This window comes from Hyposmocoma kahamanoa, unplaced genomic scaffold (genome assembly GCF_003589595.1).
Source record: "Hyposmocoma kahamanoa isolate Upper Pololo Valley unplaced genomic scaffold, ASM358959v1 192, whole genome shotgun sequence".
NCBI lineage: Eukaryota > Metazoa > Arthropoda > Insecta > Lepidoptera > Cosmopterigidae > Hyposmocoma > Hyposmocoma kahamanoa.
The window spans coordinates 7,567,636-7,590,137 of record NW_020653719.1 but is presented as its reverse complement, the minus strand read 5'-3'; the positions used below and the strand labels follow the sequence as shown (position 1 = coordinate 7,590,137).

Here is a 22,502-nt window from a genome sequence, read left to right as displayed (position 1 = left end):
AATATACATACAAACGAAGCATGGTAGGTAAATGGGAGGTTTTCCTTTGTTTTTTCCATCCTTTATGTTCCTAACGGAAAGAAAGAGAAAAAAAGAAATAAACGTCAGTGTCAAAAATAACGTCAATCTCGTTTATGTGCTGTCGGATGTCGGTTAGTCGATGGATTTATAATTTATTATTCATGAGGTCGTGGAACGTGAATGTTAATTGTTTATATTTATTGTTATTAATAAAAATGAGATAAACATTACACAGGACTACAGTGTATTTTTGTTGTAGTATTATAGTGAGATTTAAAGTATTCATTTCAATGGCTACTTCGCCAAAACAGGTGAACGGGAATGGCTCAAACAGCAATAGTTCGCTCGGGAAGCGGAAGAAAACTCGGAATAGTAAAGCATCATACCTATCGAAATGGCTAGACAAGAGTATGCATCATATACAAGAGTCGACGCCCAGTATGGAGATGTACGATTCTTCTATGTTAGGTTTGAATTGGCCGAACACGTCGCAGTTCGCGCCTGGCTTCGATCCCTACCGATATGGAATGTACGGATGCGCGGAGCCAATGTCGCTGCCTACTCTGCCCACATACTACAGCCCAAATCATGTCTACACTCCAGAATACCGCTTTATGCAACACAAGAGTGTGCAAGTACAGAGACCGAGACGTCGCCGTGAACATAAAGCTGAAGATGTAACTACTCCTAATACCACTCCTAATGGTACATTAAACTATCAACAGCCAAAGAATTTTACCGATAGCCAGGATTTTACGAGTTTACCGCCAATAGTGACCTCTGTGGGTGACACAAACTCGAATAGTGACATGAATATAAATGAGAAAGATGACGTGAGTAACACCCGGCGGTACAGTGATCCTTGCGTTCAAGGTCTGCCTGATGTGGCCAGACCAGCCAATGGAGAGGTTGATACTAGTTCTGAGAGTGGTTCTGAATTGTCTGGCAGCCAGGTTGGGAGCAGACTGCTGAAATGTCTGCTAGACCAGATATCAGCTTTAAAAATGGCAAATGAAAGACTGAACAAAGATCTAATGGATGCTAGAGGTATGTACATTAATGTAGACAAGTATAAATCTCTTAAGTTGCCTAGGTTCCATAAGGTACTTGAGAATGCTAAAAAAGTGAATATGTATGCATGTCCTATCATCTCAGAAGTGTACAGTCGGTGCCCTCACTATGGTATCCACTTACTCACTACCTCGCTTAGGTATATTTGTATAGCACATAGTACAATTAGTGTATACCTAGGTTAGGGCACCGACCCTGCTATACAGATAGATTTTGGTATACAGATAGATAGAACCTAGGAGAAGGTCAAAGCCTACTTTTTGAAAATAGGGGATGAAAGTATGTATGGAGAACAAATAGGTTTTCAAATAAGAGTAGTACAGTAGGCTATCCAAAGTACTTATTCTAAGCAGACAAAGCGGGCACCAGCTAGTAATAAATAATTACAACATCATTCTATTGAATTGTGGACCAGTGCAGCTCCAATTATATGTAATCTGTATCATTTGTTTGTATCCCAGATGACATGTTTACCTTCAATCTGCTACATGGGGTTTTATGATTCATGAAGTATTATTAGTAGGTTTATTTTTATTCAATGATGCAAGGACAATGTGAACTGTAGTTGTTGCCAAACAATGTACCAGCAAAGTATCTAGTTTAACATCTGCCTTTAAAAATCATGAACATACTTATCATGTAAGGTAAAATAAATGTTCACTTTGAATTTTTTATGCTACTACTCATTAAGCTACTTGCAACAAGCAAGAAACACTAGAGTGGTGCTTTTGAAATATACTTACATAAGGTAAATAGTATGGAACACACTTTGTATCTAATTTGTGGGAAATTTAGAGCCATATAGTCTTTCCATACATCTTTATCTAACTCTATCTAATTTTGTAATATGACTTTTCAATTAAAACACTTTTAATGCAAGTTTTAAACTTAGATAATGATATCTTAATATATGCCCCGGAATCTTATTATATAAATCTGTCTTTTATTGTATAAATCTCTCTAGTTCACCCAGATCCCTTGACAGAGCTATAGTGGATCTCGAAAATGCCATATTGTCAGTTCTAAAATTAAGTACTACAAGGCACAATAACAAAACTAGCCACAAAAACATATAAGTAATAAATATAGAATTGTTTCACATATGGTATTAAAGTATTTAATTATGTTTCTAACATAGTACAGCAATGTGCTTCAAATAGTTACATCTGTAAGGTTTGTTTTCGTAGATAGATAAATTCCAAAGCAGCAGAGCTATTTGCAAGTAGTCCATAGCTACCTACACAGAAGATAAGGCCAAACTAACTTTCAAATATCCACCTACAAGTTCGTTATGAAACTCAGTCAAGGATAGCCTAATGTGTGGTTTAAACATACTACCTTAATATAAAAGTATTTATTTATATGTGAATAATTTTTTTTTTATTAATATTATCACAGTACAATATATTGCTCTTTGAAAACAATACCCATCACTAAACAAAACTCGTTTTTAGAATCTTTATTTCAGAAACTTTCATGTCCATTTCTCAAAAGTACCATTTTTGTTTAGTAATGGTATCAGTTTGTACGTATAATCACTTCTTTACTAATGTATACAATCATTGTTGACATAAAATTTAATAAACAGCATAACAAAAAAGTGTAAATACAGAATATTGTCAAAATACAACACTGTCCAGTTAAAGAAATTAAACGATAGTAAATAATTTATTTCCATATGGGGAAAACGCTTACAGGTAGTAGTAACGTGGCCTCCCCTGCACGATTACCATTCGACCACGGAGGCAGTCAAATATTTTCTAACAAACTAGTCCTGTAACCGTATCGATGGCATACAATATATACTATTGTGACCCACTAGTAGCCGCCAAGCGTGCAGTAGTTAGGGCAAACAATGTGGAGTAATTTACAAGGAATGAATGAACATCATGGTAGTAAAACATCATTATATTCAATCAGTAATACAATTACTGGTTCAGTATATTTTATTTCCGTTATTTAGGTCAGCAACGGCTGTAGGCCGGCCACATACATACCGTCGGAATCCTGTTTCGAAATTCCGTCTCGGAATTCCAAGGCAGCAAAACCATACAAATCACGGACTTATCATTACGAGTAGTATGACACAAATCCGATTCGAAATTCAATATGTGGCTTGTGCATTTGCAATTCCGCACGGAAACAGCCGTTCCGAATGCAAGTCCTCCATTGGTCCGCAAAAAGTAAATTCTGTACGTCTTTTCGCTGCGAAAACATCAGCGTGTTGATTTTGATTCAAATAGGAATCGGTCCGATCGGGTAGTCTCGAATTCAGATGGGTTTCTGAGCGAGAAGATGAACCTGATTCCTACTATATTTTTGTAATTTGTGAGTTAAATCAAGTATTGTTCCGATCAGAAAAGTCAAAAGTTTCCGATCGGCCAGTTCGACTCGGAAAAGACGCAGTTTGCGATCGGGAGAGGCAATCAAAATCAAGCTGCTGGACTCAATGCCTGGCGTCTCTCAGCTGAATCTTGTTATTCCGAGCGGAAATAATCGTATGTATATGATGTATATACGCAATCTCGAATCGATATTTCGAAAGGGTTCGAAGGGGATTCAGACTGTATGTGGCCGGCCTAAAAGTACACATTTTAGCATCTCCCTACAAATGCAGTGCGTTTCTTTCGTGAAAGTCACAGGAAACTTCTTCAATGTTCACTGCTATTTAGTTATGAAGCTTATGGTCAATTATTTACGTTATATTTCAGCGGAACTGGAAGCCTTCCGGCAGCAAAACGGGATGTTCCACAAAGGCACTAGTTCCAACATAGGCGCCGTACCAAACCATACACCTCATAATGGTAAGATTTTATTTTTGTAATAAGTATATTATTTATACTTACCATAATATATTCTCCGATTCTGTACAGTCAGCACTCCGTTAGGTTTTACACGTTGAACATTGCACAATATTCGTTATTGTTTTAAAGTTGAAATTGATAGTAAAGGGGCGAAGAACCGTTGATCGTATATCGCACACGAAAAACAATAATGTTGTAACTCAAAATTATGGAATTGAGAAAACACAATTGGTAAATTAAAAAGAAACATATTTAATTAAACCAATATATCGCTCATTTGTAATGTAGCACCATTGACGTAATAGTAAATTTTCGCAAAATTCTCATGCTCATTCCCTCATACTCACACACTCATAGCCCCGGACTGGGGAAACCCTGAGTCGCGGGTGCCATGGACATACACATTGACAACCCCAAATTACATCCAAACTCACGAGAGAAATAAATGTTGGCCATACAAATATTTCGCCCGGCCCGGGAATGGAACCTGGCACCTCTGCTCTGGGACCAGCATGGTAACCGTTCGGCGACGGAAGCAGTTAATTGATTTAAGTATATTAAAACATCTGTAACAAGTGTTTGTAACGTTTGGAGAAAAATTGACGGAAATTTTATATTTATATACATTATAAAAATGTGCAAAATTTTATTAACACGCGATAAATTTGAAGTAAAATTTTAAAAGATCAATTGAAATCCATCCTCTGTAACATTATTTTTTGAAATTGTGTTATCGTAATGCCACAATTTTGAGTTACGACAATATTTTCTTTCATGTGCTATATTATATGAAACAGACAGCAAATGTCCCCCTGAGAATAATAATCAAAGTTTCCTTAGAATAAGAACTTACGTTCTTATTATGACATGAACATTCTTGATGTTTTTATCAAATAACTTGCAAGCTACGAACAATAGCAAAAACCAACTCCTCAACAAAGCGCAAATAAACAATCACTGTTAAGTCCATTTTAAACCTCATTAGATCTTCACGTTATTCACTTCGCAATTATAATTCTAGTGAGTTGGTTTTACATTGCCCTAGATTTTACTATTGCTAGAAGTTTTTGCCAATTTTCCCCCTCACGTTGCGTTACGCGCATGTATAATCGCGGTAATTTATTGTTTACCTTCATAAAGGCGAATTTGTCCGTCTCAGTATTGTAGTGTAGTAGTAGTGTAGTTAAATTAAAATGGTATATTACTTATAAGTAATTAATCATTATAATTTACCCTTTCGTTCGGCATCACAAAAATACAGGATATTTTTTTTCCACATTTACTCAGTTCTATTCCCAGATGAGGCAAGCAACTTTTTGAAAGTCTTTAAATGCACTATTACTTACTTTTAAAAGTAAAATAATGCCTCCTTGAGGCAAAACGTCCTATTTACAATATTTGAAGTACTTTCCCTCCGTGTAGCTGTGATATGCCTTATATAACGCACATTTCCACAACTACTGGAACACTTAAAAAAAGAGACTGACCCGTGGCACTTATTACACCATCACGTGCTTGCAATACAGAGGCTAAAAAGTCACCACTGCTTCATTAAAGAAGTAAAATGAGTCCACCCATTTTCCCTCTGGACGGGAAAACAAACCAGGCCCGAATAAGTCTCTGGAAGGAGAGATACCCTACGACATCACTCATCCCGCTGTCGAAACACCTCTCTCCTGAGCATTATCTGTCTTGGCAAACTTGGAAGTCCTTAAATAGGCTGCGGACCCAAGTCGGCCGAAGGAAGGAGTGCATGCTCGGGTGGGGTTACAGCTAGGAGAGTGCATGTCTGTGTGATGTTTCACCCCAGACAATTGCACATCTTTTGTCCTGCCCTGCATGTCCCTACACCTGCACATGCGAGGACCTGTACAACGCCACTCATAATGCTGTCTCACTCGCTAAATACTGGTCCTCACAAATATAAACGTCAGAGTCGACGAAGAAGATTTACACGAACAGATTTGTCATTATTTTAGTATAATTTAAAAATAATGTGAATTAAATTTTTATTGAATTAATATTCAATTATTTTTTGTGAAATTACTCCACTAGTTTGTTATAATTATTAATACAAAGATCGAACACTCAGAAAAAAATCCTTCGATCCGGTCGGATTCGAACCGACGTCTTCTTGCATACCGTGGCAGACGCTATACCAACTAAGCCACGGAACGAACCAACGGATAATGTAAATTTTTTTGATATTTTAAAGACTGTCTTCATTCTACTATTGTTGAAACGTGTCGTCATTATATGGTTACATCTTCATTGGTTAGCTAAATTATTTCTTATCGATTTATGCCGAAAGGGTAAAGAATTAACCGCCTCAACTGTACCTATAATAGTAGTGAAGTGAGATTGCGTACCTTTGAGCACACACCATAAACAATGCCTCGATTTTTTTGTCGTCATTAGAAGACTGAACAGTGTTGAGACTATAGATGTAAGATTTATTTTATTGGTGGCTGTAATATTTAATTTTTCGAGCGATATTTGAGGGCGTTTCTGCTAAATAATTTTACTATGGACTGGGGTCCTTAGTAAAATTATTTAGCATTATTAGCATAGCAAAAAACTGCTGTCCCGTTTTTTTGGTTGATTAGGTATGAATTATGAACTTATAATATGGATCTGGGGGCCAAGTTTAAATTTGTTTGCCCCCCCGTTTTAAATCGTCTCATACAACTGAGATTTCGTAGGTAGATTTTCAAGGACGGGATTTTGTAGGTGTGTGTGTTGTACTACAAGTTAAGAGTAAGGCTTTGCAATGGCCGATTGCTAGCTAGCAATCGGCCATTGCAATTTTATAGTATTCTGTTTTTCAATGACTAGTCCATGACGTATTCTACTATTTGTCTTAAAAAAAATACATTTATTTGAAAACTAATTTATTGATTAAACGAGATAATAATCTCAGTATAGATTACTAAAAAAACCGACCTCAAAAGTCATTCATCCCACATAGTTTGCCACCATTAGAGGCGGAACATTTTTTTCAAATTTAAATGGGACCATTACTGAGATACTTTTTCCAACAAAAAAGTATCATCAAAATCGGTTCAAAAATCAGGCCGGAGTTATCGCGTAACATACATACAAAAAAAACATACAGTCGAATTGAGAACCTCCTTTTTTTTTTGAAGTCGGTTAAAAATTAAGATATACGTAGTAATTTCCATGATAGTTTTAGTAAGGCAACATCGATCGTTAGATGCCATCAGTGCCATTCAACCTTCGTATATGTATGATCGAAGCATTCAACTTCATTGAGAGTCAAATGCCCTTGCAAATAGATTTTAGCAGATTAAAAATAATATCGTATTTATTTGACATGCCAAATATATTATAAAATACAAAGTATTATAAAATATCCAATAATTCATTCATAAATAAAAGTAGAAAAAATAGGAAAATATAATAATAATAGAAAAAAGAAAAATTAAAACATATAAGGAAACAAAAAAATTATTTCAAAAAGGTCAATGACTCAGCATTTGAGGACTATGCCAATTACATAGCCCTCGCTGATATTCTGCCATGGCCTGTTATAGAAATAGAACACCACAATTAAAAAAAAAAAACATATATTATCATAATTACAATATAATCTACTGAGATGTGGTAGTTTCAAGTAGACTTGGGCCCCAGAACATCGTGAGCTAAAATCATTATGCACAATGTGACTTTAAAGTGAGTTTTCTCATTGTTAATATTTTTTATTTTATTTATAACGTTGGTAATTACCTACGTATTTCAGTTACATAAATTTTAGCGTATAGTTCACCCATTGTGGCCAATATTCAAGGATCAAACGAGTTTTCTGTTCTGTAAAGAGCTATGAGAAATCAATTTGGTTTAATGTTAATATGGCAGAGACCCTTCACTTAATAATGGTTACCTAATTATTGATACAAAGATCGAACACTCAGAAAAAATTCCTTCGATCCGGTCGGATTCAAACTTCGAGCTTAGCTGGTATAACGTCTGGCACGGTATGCAAAAAGTCGTCGGTTCGAATCGAAACCGGATCGAAAGCAATTTTTTCTGAGTGTTCGATCTTTGTATTAATAATTATAACAAACTAGTGGAGTAATTTCACAAAAAATAATTGAATATCAATTAAAAAAAATTTAATTAATGGTTACCTATCACAAGTCCGAAATGACATTTTTCTTTAATAACGTTTGGTCGAAATTTCGTAACCTCGAAAGTAATTTTGAGAGGAAAATGTTTTTTCTTTTAAACCTTTTTATTTTGTTTATCCGTGTACAAAAAAAATTTCGACTTTGTGATAGGTTACCCTTAATAATAGGGGAATCTTTAAGAGGTTACCTATGAAATAAAGTTTATTTGAGTTTAAAATGATAATATCATAAATTTATCTTATCTCATATAAATAATAAGGGATTTCATCAACTATGCAAGAGTACTAGCTCTGGTAGACCCGTGGGACATTGATCGCATCTGGAAGGCTAGCACGAGAATAGGAGTATCTCGCGCTTTATGTCGCTCTCGTTCAAGTCGCGCTCGGTCATGCTAGCCTTACTTAATTGAGTAGTCGACGTTTCGAACTTCTGCGGCGGCATCTACCTATGACTTCTTCTAACGTACGTACGTACATTTGTGAATTTCATACCGGTGAAAACATCGAGATGAAACCTATATGTCGAAGAAAGTGCGCAATACTTGGAAAACCCCTTGAGTAGCACCGTACTGGGACGTGCCATGGGTTGATTGTGACGAGTACACTACCAGCAACAAAAAGACAGAAACAAATTTTGAAAGGTTCGCACCCCAAAATCATCCTACCAGAAATCAACCCCGGAATCTTTAACGTCCACTGTGCTAACCGCCGTTGGGTTAACGTGGCAGTTAAAATCACAATCGATTGTAGTCCATATTCATTATAAATTTATAAGTGTTTCTTATTTAACCAACTTTTGTAATAGACATAGAAAGTATTACAAATATGGCTAAACAACTAATTTCATTCGAAAGATGATTTCGCAAATTTCGAACACCCGTTGCCAATATATTTCTATTTTCGTCCCAGACGTTTCGTCAATTTGCGACCGCAAACTGCGCCGCGCTAGCCTAGTTTAAGTATTCGTGTTTTATTTAAAAATAATTAATCAAGACCTATTTAACGATTGCTTCTAGTAAAATAACAACTTATCCGAATAATTAACTGTTGCTTCCTTGATTTCTTCTTTGTTAACTGACTCAGAGATATATATATGCCTTTATACAATAACGCAGTATTCAGTGTTGCCAGGGCTCTTGAGCCGGAAATCACGTTTCGTTAATAGTTACATTGTTGTTTTAAAATTTACATTATTAAAAATAAGAGCCAACCATAACCATACTGAGACAGGTAAGGTAACTTCATACAAACGTTGCAGCGTGGCTTGTATGTGCGCCCAAAGCGTGCCGTGTACGGACGCACTAGCATTATCTCGCTTTGCACAGCGCTGGTCGTCTCAAACTCCTTTCATTATTATGCGAATGTGTGCGTTCGTACACGGCGCCCGGCGTGGGTGCACACATAGCCGCCTGCTGCGTTTGTAGGGATATATTACCATTGATAAAGTTCTGCTTGCTCAGCTCGTCGCTATATGGCTACTTCAAAATCGTAGTGTTCTGCAATATATTTTTTTTATAATATCTAATGACGGGACGAACAAGTCGTGCGATAGTAAGCTACACGCCTGTCCATAACAGTTGCAGTGCCACTCAGAGCTTTAAATCGCAAAGATCTGATCGGCACTGTCACTGCGCCCTTCACTCTTAGCCATAAATTGACAAGTCCCATGTGCCTGTAATTTTACCAGCACCCCTTACCCTTCAAAACCAGAAAACAGTAATGCTGACATATATATGACATATATAATAGGTAAGGTGGCAGTACTTCTCTGGACGAACTCTTGCACAAGGAGCTCTACTGCTACTAAAATTGACTAGTTTTCTATCTATATCTAATTTCTTATTTGACAAATGAAGGAAGCAACTGGAAGGGCCTATTGTCAATAGTATTCATTGACTGTGAAGTAGCTAAATCATTTCACGGTAATCAGGCCAAGCTTCTTCACAGTTTAGTATTATCGATCATCCATTATACGTCAAAATAAAACAATCAGAACTCGAAAGAAAATTTTCTCAAAACAAATGTAACAATTCAGAATTTATTTGTGGGAACACGGGACACGGCCTGTGGGAAATAATACAAACTAGCAGTTTTAAAGCGAATATAAATTGCACTTGAAAACGAATCTGTCGTAAGTCAACAATTGGTGGAATTGAGAAAACAAGATTTGAAAATTAAAAAAATACTAAATGGATATTATTGCGAATAACGTGCTTATTTTTATTCATACATAATATTCAATTATTAATTTATAAACAAGAATAATAATTTATATGTTTCATTCTGTAATTTTTTTAGCTTTCAAATCGTGATTGCTTACATATACTTAGAATAATAACGCTTAGAATGATAGTTTCATATCAAACGAACTGTCACAAGTGAGGCCATAATCCAATTCATGTAGGCTAGTTTTAATAGCAGGTTAATTTTCGGTTTTACTGAATATTTATATAAAAATACAAGTTGACACGCGTTACTTCCTTGTGGAATGTGATGTTAGTATCTATTTTATGTTTGTCTGACGTATTTTTACACTCATTTACCGCACATTTCGTCATTTTTAGCTAAAATTCTGGAGCTGTTCGCGGTGCAAGTTGACCTTGAGCACTGAAGGCCCGCCCGCTCGTGTAGGCCCATTGGGCGCGCTTCAATTTGCCTCACTTAGCGTGTGCGGGCTAGGTTTCTATGCGTTATTATTCTAAGTACATATATACATACTTAGATTTACTGAAAATTAATAATCAGAAACTGAAATAGATATAACATTAATATAAATAATAATAATAGTTTGCCTATGTATGTATCGTTATCGTCCCACTGCCTGGCACAAGCCTCCTCTTACAACATCGAGTATATAACCAGAAATAGAGACGAAATGTCATTTAATTTGTTTGAAAACTATTCTGCCATGTCATTACTGTGACAATTGCGCTCCGATTGGCTAGCCCGAGTTCGAAACAATTGACGGGTGTCGTCAATGGGTGTCGTCAACTGTTTCACTTCAAATCGACCAGTTAACTAGAGCTTTGCTATAATGGACGAAAATTGCAAAATTACGTATTTAATATTTAATTATCGATGAAATGTGATTCCGTTTGTTTTGTAATTAGATATTTTGCTGTTATTCCCAGGGCACCGAATAGAACAGCACGGCATTGTTAGGGATATTTATCTTTATTACAATAAATACAGAATATTTTTTGGAATATACGGAGACGTACATACAGGTCAGTAGTTGGCCTGTCTATATTTCAGTGCAAACGAGAGTTGATATTTATAGGAGCTGTATCGCTAATGTGTTACCAGGAATACATGGCCCTTATTTCGTCTCTATTTCTGGTTATATACTCGATGTCTTACAATGACAGGGGCTTGGTTCTTGGTGGTTGGTGGTTAGTTCCCACGCGGGCCCAATACGCAATTGATACCTTCGCACACATCATTAAATTCGGCAGATAATATAATAATAATAAATTCTTTTTCCACAAATTTTGGTTACAAAATAATTGTTACAGAATCAGGTTTTATTCAACAGAGGTCAAAATCTGTTGGCGACTGGAATCTAAAGTAGATCAAGAGATCTGTGTCTTAGGCTTCCAGGCTCCCCATACTCGAACGTATTGCTATTAAGTTTACACCAGATATGTGCAGGTTGCCTCACAATGCTTTTTTTTCAATGTAAATTTCAAATTACATTTCTATAAATACAGGAAAACTCGGGTGCAAACCCGGATTAAAACCCACGGCTTATTTTATTATACGTATCACATTATTCGTAAGATTTTTTTTCAAATTTACGATATTATAAATATCTTATAGTATAACAGTGAAACAAGTATTCCAGTCGCACCCATCGTACCACAATTAGTTCGTGAACTACCAAGGACGAAGGGGTGATTCAGAGTTATGTCTTCCTTTATCGATTAAACTTATACCGAGCATAAAGTGGACTCAACTGTTAGCTGCTTTAAACAAAAACACTGTTCACACAAACTGTAGATAAAACCCTGCGTAGAATTCCAGCTAATTATTCATGTGTAAAGGAAGTCTTACAATAATCTAACTCTGATCTCTGCTGAACTCGCATTGCGACTGGACGAATAATCTTTGTTTGAAGTTTGGAGGTCATAGCTATTTTATCCTACCGCAGTTATTAAATCCTTTAGTGTTTTGAGTTTGTCTCTAATTTCAGCCGCTCCATAGCCGTTCGCCATATAAATGTGGAAGCGTAACACTTCGTGCGAATCTTTGGAATATCCACAACATAGGCGTGGTACCCAAGCCTAGTCTGGTCTCCCGATGGTGGAAATCGTGTAATTCCATCGCAATATCCTGTAAAATACCGATAAGCAGACAACTTGACGGTGGTGTTCAAGGCTCAGCAGGTTCGCCTTCAACAATTTTCAGTCATCTATAAGCCTCTTGGCACGGTTATTGATTGAATCAAGGTGGCCAGTTGGTATGTAGTAGAACCATCCCAAAGGTGGCAGCAGTACTCCATGCACTTCCGGACTTGTGCTTGGTACAGCTGGAGGATATTATATTTATAGGATATTATCATACTTATTTGACAGTAATTGATTCGGACGGATGTCAGACGGAGAACGAGATTAGACACCCAGGTTCGAGGCCGTTGTGACGATGTGACCTCCTTCCATCGTCATCCCACCTTTTTAACACCTTTCTGGCCACTTGTTTTCAAATTTTGAATCGTTCTTTAATGCCTTTGCCTCGTCATTCTCGTTTTGTTTCGTTTCGTCGTCACTATCTGCTCAATCGCTGAAGCGAGAAGTGCTGCTCGTCTAATTTTGATCCTTTTACCAGTTCGGGAACTAAATCATGTGCCAATTTTAATACCAATCTAACCTAGTACTCGGCCTTTTCGGGGTAAGTGTGTCTCACGTTTTTAGTACTTAAGTATGGAGTGTTTTTTGTAGCGTAGTACCTGTTTTTTATATCCTTTTCTAGTTAAAGCCTTCCTTTTTTCTTTCGACTTTACGTATGAAGTAAATTATGTGGACCGGAGTATTCTATTTCATTGCCGTGAACCTGATCACGGCACATTAGCGGGTTACAACCTCTTCACCGTAACTGGAAAGTCGGTTTCACGTTCAGAATGAAATTTCAAACACTTTGATACCCATTCGCGGTTTTGCAACTTCTTAAGTCTATTTATGGTTTACAACTTTACAACAATGTATAGGAGATGACATTTCACTTAGTGGGTGTTGACCCTTAAGATTTAGGTTTCTGGTGCATAAAGATATCTAAAGTAGTCACCACATTTAACAATGCGGAATCGGCTTGAGTCGATCAGAAAAAGCTTTATGTCCACGTAAAAAATGCGAAAAAGACTTTGAAAGACGTATGAGCGGAGGCAAAAAGAACAAAAATTTTTTTCACTTTTATTACATGCACATAGTAGAGCTCCTTGTTAAAGAGTTCGTCCAAGGAAGTATTGCCATCATACCTATTTCTGCCGTCAAACAGTAATGTGACCATTAGTACTGCATCCCAGGGGTGCTAGTGAAAATATAGGCACATAGGACTTGTCAACTTTGTCTCAGGGTGACGGGCGCAGTGGCAATACCCCTCAAATCTTTGTGATTTATAGCTCTGAGTGACACTGCAACTGTTACGGATAGGTAGCTTTCCACCAGGCGCACGACTTGTCTGTTCCGTCATTTCATGTCATAAAACATACAAAACGTTTTTTACTGACGTCAAAAACGTTTTGTATTCTGCATCGATAAGTGTGCAGTCAAGAGCACGTCAAGTTTGACACTTTGTACTTTGGCGGCATAGAGTTGGATTTAAATCTTAAATGTCAAGCTTCACGTGCTCTTGACCCTGTACTAAGGCGTCGCGCAGCCAATAGAGTTGTGCCTGCTCGGTCTTTAGAGGGAGCGATCTCAATTAGTTCATTCAGACAAATGAACTAATTCGGTTTTTTAGTTCCTTTACTTTGTTTAGTACCTTATTCGGTGGGATCTGGGAGTTGGAAGGGAATGGGGACCTTTTCGGTCTTTGAAGGACACGGAATTAAATGATCAGTATAACTAAATCAATGGTAGTCCATTGATTGTCTCGTTGGCACCACCTCGCCTCGCGCCTGTGAACTGAAAGAACTAAAAAGACAGCTGAACTAATATGATCGCCTTGTGTATGTGGCTACCCAAACGAGTTCCATTCCTACTGAACTAAAAAACAGGTGAACTGTTAAGATCGTGCACATGGAACTAGTTTCTTTCGGGCAGAGTCAGGAATTAATTCTTAACAGTTCTTAGTTCATGAACTACTCAAGCCTAGCAGCCAGGCAGCCACGCGCTCATTAGTTATTGGAACTGAAAGATGTTGATTTTATTTCGGTGTTCTAAAAACGTATTTATTGTTCATTTTTGATTATTTAAAAATCCCTGCTGCGACTGCATTAAGAAATCTTTCATGGCAACCTTGTATATTTTTGCGCTTCTTCATGCTCGGTGTCGTAATTGATTAAAAAGCCACTCTGTCATTACCGACTACCTGAAACGCTCCACATTTCCAAACAGTTCCAATAATCCTTTTAACCTATTCTACGCTACCACAAATTGGTCCCATCAACGTCATGACTACGATTCTCTCTTACTAAAAGTGCTACTGTACGGTGCTACACTTAAAGCTCATTTTTGAATGTTTATAGTGAACGCGATACGGAGCAGGGGCGTAACAAATCACTTACCTTTATCTCTAAAATCAGAGACGACCTTCATCTTCACTTCTTTCACCAACTCGCGTGACAATCATCTTTTATTTGGACAGGTCATGTTCAATAATGTACTTTAATTGTTTGTCGGTGGTAGTGGTTAAAACCCTGTAGTCGTTCCACCAACTTAAACAAAGAGCTTATATAAACTAAGGTACGTTGTTTACTACCAAGAAAGGTTTACATAACAATTTACGTTGAACGTTATGAGATTGAACTTTTAACGAGCATTAGGCACAGAATTGATAAGCAGATTATTATTCCACAAATTTCTGTCTTTTACAATGTTATTGAAATATTTGAAGGCGAGTCGAACTTTCAATTAATTAAAAAACATAATTAAAAAATTCTCCGACACGTCGTTGGTTGAAATTTCTACGTAAACTAATATTTATATTATATTATAATGTACGTTAGTCTATAGTATATTGTATAGGCCATACAATATATATCTTAAAGATATCAACTGCCTTCGGGGCGGAACGGTTACCATGCCGGGCTGCGTATATAGCTTACCGTACACAGTACATCCCCCAAGGAGAGACGAGGTAGGTACGCTTTACTAAGGGGCTAAACAACTGAAATACCGTACCCTGTATGTCTCCTCAAAGCGACGAATTAAATACGCCTTTTCATCTACCGTATGAGATTAAGCCATTAAAAACCCATATTTAGTACGTCCACTAGGGGATGAATTAGGTACGGCTTTTCGTAAGAAACGTTCATAAGAAAGCGTCTCTGATTCGTCACGTCTCGAGTAATTACTCAAACAAAATATCTGCTATAATAAAGCATTTATGTATTTATTAAAGTTTAAGGAATACAATTGCAAAATTAATCATTATCAATATTTATGTATTTAAACAGTTTTTATCAAATACAAGATAAATTTATTTAGCAAATTTATTAGGAAACAAACAAGTGCTATTACGGTGTAAGAGAATTTTTCGAAGACAAAAATTACATGTTATCCATTAAATCTAATACAAAATATACTATACAAATTAAGTAAGTGATGGTAAGTGTATAGTAGACACTTAGAAATTCTCGTAATTCGTTCCTTCATACTTCAATAATTGAAAATCAGTCACAAGTTTACTTACCAGACCTGTAATTCGTTCTTTATTTTATTTTGAAATAATTTTAACTTAAACACAAACGATAATAATCAGAAGTTATGCCGCGAATTACGTAAAAATACATAATACAAGACACAATACAACATACAATACAAATACATACAAGATCGAAATGAACTGTGACACTGCATTCGCGCGAAATCAGTTGTTATTGATATTATTATTTCTGGCCTATTTTGAAACATGCCAATATCACCAAACATGCAACTAATTAGAGCTTAGAGTTGTCTATTTTGTAGGTGTTTATTGGTAGTGTAGGTGAGACGGATATACGATATATAAGAGAGATAGCTTCCGTGTTTATTATTTGCGTTTTGCACTGTTTACTTAAAACAATAAGAGACAATCTCGTTTGAACTATGTATGATCTTTGAGTTTTTGATACTGGAATTACTCGTCGTGACGAATCAGAGACGCTTTTTTACGAGTGTTTCTTACGAAAATCCGTATCTAATTCGTCCCCTAATGGACTTACCAAATACGGTTTTTTAATCGCTTAAACTTATGTGGTAGTTGGAAAGGCGTATCTAATTCGTCACTTCGAGGGGACATACTGTGTACGGTATTTCTGTTGTTTAGATCCTTAGAAAAGCGTACCGAATTCGTCTCTCCTTGGGGGACGTACTGTATACGGGAAGCCATATACGCCGCCGGGCTGCCACGCAGTGGTCCCAATTCGATTCCCGGACCGGTGAAATATTTGTATGGCCTACGTTTATTTCTCTCGTGAGTTTGAGTGTAATTTGTGATTGTCTACGTGTGTCCATGGCACCCACGATACAGGGTTTCCCTAGTGCGGGACTTAAAAAAAAATACTTGAACTGATATTCATCAAACCGTAAGAACCATCCCGATTATAACAACCCTCAAGTAACCGCTTTGCGGTCAGTCCACCTGCTTGGGAGCTATGATGCCTGTAGCAGATGTACAAATACACAGAGTAAAGGCTTCAAACTTCGTAGATTAAAAAAGTATTAGGAAAATTAAAGCCCTTTTTAACCGATTTCTAAATTCGACTGTATGTTTTTTTGTATTACAGGCATTTGTGGATCGATTTTGACGATTCTTTTTTGTTGGAAAAAGGGTATCTCAGCAGTGATCCCATTTCAATTTGAAGACCTTTTCCACCTCTAAGGGTGGCAAACTAGAGGTGAATCCGGTTTCGTGCACTTTCTGGTAACCGATTTCAATAAAACTTGGCAAATAGATGTAATTCCACGTACTTTTGAAGTCGGTTTTTTAGTACTCTGTTCTGACATTCTAATTTTACATGGTTCACGGCATTTAAATAAAAGTTCTTGACATACAGACAAAAATTCTTGAGATAAAGAGGTTTTAGCTTTCTAATTATTTTTACTCATTAAGGATAATCTTTAAGCAAGTTGTTAAAGAAAGTCCGAGTATCTGATGAAAGCTCATTTTTATGTGCTAAGTGTTGTTACTTGGTACCGTTATTTGGTTCGTTATTGGAATTACTTCTCGTTTTTTAAAGGTTCGATTTGTATACGCGTGTACACAGAGTTCGATTGTCACACTCGTGTCGTTTTGTTTCTGACACGCTACAAAGAAGTGACTGGTGGCAATGATAACCCCACGCAACAACAACGCAAGATTAACGCGTGGTCTAACTGAAAGGTGACTCACGCTGTGCCATATTGGACTAATGTCGAACCTCGGATTTTATATGAATACGAAACCGGCCAACACACCGTTGCCGCTCGGTATGGCATGAATGAGTTCATGTAAATGTATGTATGATAATATGTATATATGTTACACTAGTAAGTCGAGGGACAATATGGTCATGACGGCACGGCGTAGCGAATTATCGTCAATTCGTTTCATACAGATTGATAGTGTCGCGTCATAGAGTAAGACAGTGCAATTCCCGCCTGTTCGACGCGTCAATGCCTACACTTCTCCCGGAGCGTAGGGTTGTCACTTTATTATTTTAATTGTACCTACAGGTTGTGTGGTGTTCATCACAGTATTATAGTGCTATATTGAAATATCTTTTGTTAAATGCGGTATTTACGTATTGATATTTTTATACCAGCACCTCGGATCTACGTATCTCGATTACGAGAGTATGATTATGAAATAGAAATGAAAAGCTAAACAATTCTAAAGAGATACTCGTGTTCGACCAATCATAAACAACAATAAACACGTCTACTATTTCATGTATTTTTTTATACACCAAGTGAACACTTCAACCCTATAAGAATGGCGCGTGTGACAAGCCGCGCTGTGCAACACGAGTGCACCGCGAGGTTATCCGAATGTGTGCGTCCGTATGTATATGCACAACGCCCGGCAGGCATGCACACATAATATGTACAGGACGCGCTTTGTCTACTAGTCTTATATTTGGCCATGCTATCGTCGCATCAGATCGAAGTCGATTTGTCATTTAATATGATGTCATGCTTTGTGTCGTGTTGTTCTCTGTTATGTACAGAACCACTTTAATATTGGAAAAACTATTATTTCGGATTAAAATCGCGTATATTTGTTTTTCATGCAAAACAACGTTTGTAGCCCCTTTGCAGGCTCCATGAACAGTGCTAACAGAGGGCACGTAACGTTGATTTGTTTGAAAAAAAAAAGGTATACGCGGTTTAGATCCGAAAAAATACCTAGTTTCAATTCCAATGTGTAACAATCGCGAAAACCTAAGAACTCGATGTACCACTTTAATCTTCATGTGTAGAAAGCATACGATGGATAATAAATCCAGGAGATAAGGAGACCGACAGCTGCGTCTTTCTGTTTATTAGATTGTGGATTGTCATCTTGATTAGTAAGCATTTTATATCCAGCGCTTAATAGTAAATTGGTGTTGCACAGTTAATTCCATTTCACCATATCTTTCAATAAAATTATGAAAATAAAACAGACGGTCGCCGTCTTTTTCTAATGAGCGTTTATTTAAAACCACGCGTGTTGGTTGATTTGTGAGTTTAGTATGTCTGTGTGTTAAGTGGAAATTTTGCAAGTCAGTTTTCTTCTTCGATTTTCAATTTCGCATGCGATTGTGCTGAATGTTTGTCTACCTACAGCAGATGACAAGAAAATGCCAGATAACAACTAAAACCTCGAACAAAAAACATTTCGAAAGAACTTTAATTCAGTATAATGTAGCCATTATCTCCCGTCGTTCGTCACTAAAAGGCAATAGCCTAAAATATAATCCACTAAAGCCAAACCGTGTCGAAGTAGCGGTTTTCTATTTAACAGATAGCGGACACACTTTTTCGAAATAATAAATTTAATATGAGTTATTGCGACATACAATTACCGTGGTTTCAAAATATGAAAACTTGTTTGAAAACCTTAATTACTCCCTAGGTCTTTCCATTCCATTTTTTTTTTCAATTGAGTCGAACATAATCAAATGGTTAAAGAAGAGACGTCAATTGAATCGTCTTTCGATTTTTGTGTTACGTTGAAGCATACTTTACTAGCGAATATATCTGTAATAATAACTGGTGTTGCAACGAATGAGTGTATTAGGTCTCAGATCGAATACCGAATATTCGGCCGAACTATTCGGCATCAAAAATATGAATTTTAGTTTGGTTTGCAAATAATAGATACTTGGTTGATTTTGTTAGAGTTTGCGTCCTGACTAAACTACATAATAAGTAAGTTTACATTTGATTCGTTGCCTTTTTTAACCTCTTAGAAAAATAACGTGTAATTTACATATAAAATACAGTGAATATCGACATCTCTAACCGGAACTGGTAGCTGCAAAGGTATCTAACTGAATGACGAAAAACTTTCATAGATTTCTCGTAGAGGGCGCTACGGCTAAAAGTCGTTGAAAAACCAAATACAAAGACAGGAAAACAAGCACAAAGAAAAATTCGTGAGTTCCGCTGGTTCGTTCCGTGGCTTAGTTTTTATAGCGTCTGGCACGGTATGCTAGAAGACGTCGGTTCGAATCCCGCCGGATCGAAGGATTTTTTCTGAGTGTTCGATCTTTGTATTAATAATTATAATGTTTAGTTAGTTGTGTAACTTAATTAAATCAATAATAGTATGACACTAGTAGAGGGGAGTAAAACACCGTTAGATTCAATAAAACCAAGTACATCAGTACATAAATATATTCTTAAGATCTTGTGTGTACAAGTCGATGGATCGACACCGAGGTCGTCAAATAAAGAGATCCATTTAGGTTTGACTTTCAAAACATTTTCTTTTACTGTTAATACATGATTAATAAGTTTAATAAACGTGGAATATTGCAAAAAAACATCACTGTTTTCTTGCACTTAGAGTAACAGTAAAAACCAAATTGCACGCTCCATTTGTTATTACACTTTCGATTGAGATCGTACGATATGTATTACCATCACACCGTTACTGCACGGCAGTCATTACGTGAGTTACAGATAGCTGTAGAAATGTGAAACTTTACTGTCTTTTACATGAGTACTCAATAAAATAATATTGAAAAAAAATCTCTTTGGAAGGCTTCTTTCGATGAATAATGTTTCGATTTGTACCTAAAATGATAACATCCTGTAACACGATTTTTGTGCCATCATTTTCTAATTAGTTATAACATAAAAACTTGAAAAAACTTTGATTTTGTGACTCAGGACAACGAAAATTTTGAATTTCCGTACAATTAAGGGCGCGTTCCCATTATATCGTGACGACAAATAGTCGTGCAGTTTAAAGTATCGTGACTTGTATATTTTAATGAAGTTGTACACACGTAGAACAACACGATTAACTGTCGTTCACGAATTTTTTGACGTTACGACGACAGATTGTCTAGTTAATGGGACGAGGTAGAACGACAGTTGTCAGACGATAAATAAATCGACACATAATCGCAGTTTGAAACGATTCTGTCGTGCAAACGATAAGGCGGCTGCCGTAAACCTATAAATTGGCGTCACTATTTAATGGGAACGGCTAGACACAACAGTCTTTCATCGTTAAAGTAAATGTCCACGACAACAGTAAACAGGCTAGATGCGACAGTCGTCCAACGATAGATAAAACGTTACGACATAATGGGAACGCGCCCTAAGGAAATACAAAATTTCGGATTTCTTATTATTTCAAGACGAAAAGGGGACATTATTTCGAATCAATAGTATATGTCAATAAAAATCTTAAAACTAATTGACAGAGTACCTAGAAACGTATAGATTTGTCAGATTATGTAAATACCACTTAGTACCACAAAAGCAAAATTTCAGGGATATAGCTACTCTTGTCTAGATAAATGCTGTTCAATTAATTACAAACCAACAATATAATAATAATCAACGTTTTTGAAATTTTGTTACATAGTGTAATAATGTGCCAGTAAACCGCACTCATGATCTGGTCTTAAAGATTTATCTGTACCCATAACTCGAAACAAAACCAATTTAGAAAAATTGGTTTCCGAAATTTATCTTCCAGGAAATCCTCATTTAGCGCCTACCACAGTGCTAACCGCTGGGCCGCCGACATAGTGTTGCTACATGGTTACATTTCTTGCATTTTGGTAACTTTTTTACATAATATCAAGTGACGGGACGAAAAAGTCGTGCGCATGATGGTAAGCTATACGTCTGTCCATAACAGTTACAGTGTGCCACTCAGAGCTTTAAATCGCAAAGATCTGAGGAACACTGCAACTGCACCCGTCACCCTGACTGAGACATAAGTTGACAAGTCCCGTATGCCTGTAATTTCACCAGCACCGTTACCCTTCAAAACCGGAACACAGTAATGCAATTTAGCGGCAGAAACAGGTAAGGTGGCAGTACCTCCCTGGACGAACCCTTTCGCAAGTATCTCTACTGCTACTAAACTATTGACTCTCTCGCGCAATATGTAAGTAACATTTTGTTTTTAAGGCAATTTTCGTAACGTTCTGAACGTTGAAATTTCTTTAATTCAACTATATTTGGTATTGTAAATTCCAACAGTTTACGAACGCACCCAAATTAAACAATAAATTAATTCCGAGATGGCGTAAACAAACCCCGGCCTTGCCATGAACTCTTATTACGACTCAGTTTAGGACCTAAAATGATTCGTTGTGAGACAGCGCTACATGAAGTGTGTATCACCATCCCGCTTTTTTGTCGTTACGAACCTATACTGAACTGTGATAAGAGTTCATGGTAAGGCCCCTGTACTCTAGTGCTCCGTCCAGACATATCCGTCCGAAACAATGTCTATTAAATAAGTAATATTTGACCAAATTTGAAGACGCATCATTCGAATGAAGCTTCATACTTGGCATTGTCTTCTAATTTGGTCGAGTTTTACTTATTTCGCAGTCATTATTTTGGACGGATATCGGACGTAGAACAAGAATAGAACCCCAGAAAAAACCTACCGATTTTCTTGAGCTTAACTACGTTTTGTTTAAAGACGTATAAATATACATATCGTTAATATTTATACTTTTTGGATTTAAAAAAGCGAAAATGTAACTTTTGCAGTAAAAATGTAACCTTTCAGGTACCTAACGTAACGTAATTTTCGACTAAAGGACCCTGGCGATACTACGACAACAATGTTTTTTACTATAATGTAAAAAGTCTAAATAT

The 22,502-nt window shown here is 36.7% G+C and overlaps 1 protein-coding gene across 1 annotated transcript in view; it reads left to right on the top strand.

The window, feature by feature from the left end:
• The first annotated feature begins 311 nt into the window (after positions 1-311).
• The window catches only part of LOC113226600, a 50,431-nt gene continuing 28,240 nt past the window's right edge, over positions 312-22,502 (top strand). The window contains exons 1-2 of the mRNA XM_026459301.1: positions 312-1,068; positions 3,804-3,896. Coding sequence (XP_026315086.1) covers positions 312-1,068; positions 3,804-3,896 — 850 coding nt within the window. The remainder of the gene's footprint in view (positions 1,069-3,803; positions 3,897-22,502) is intronic.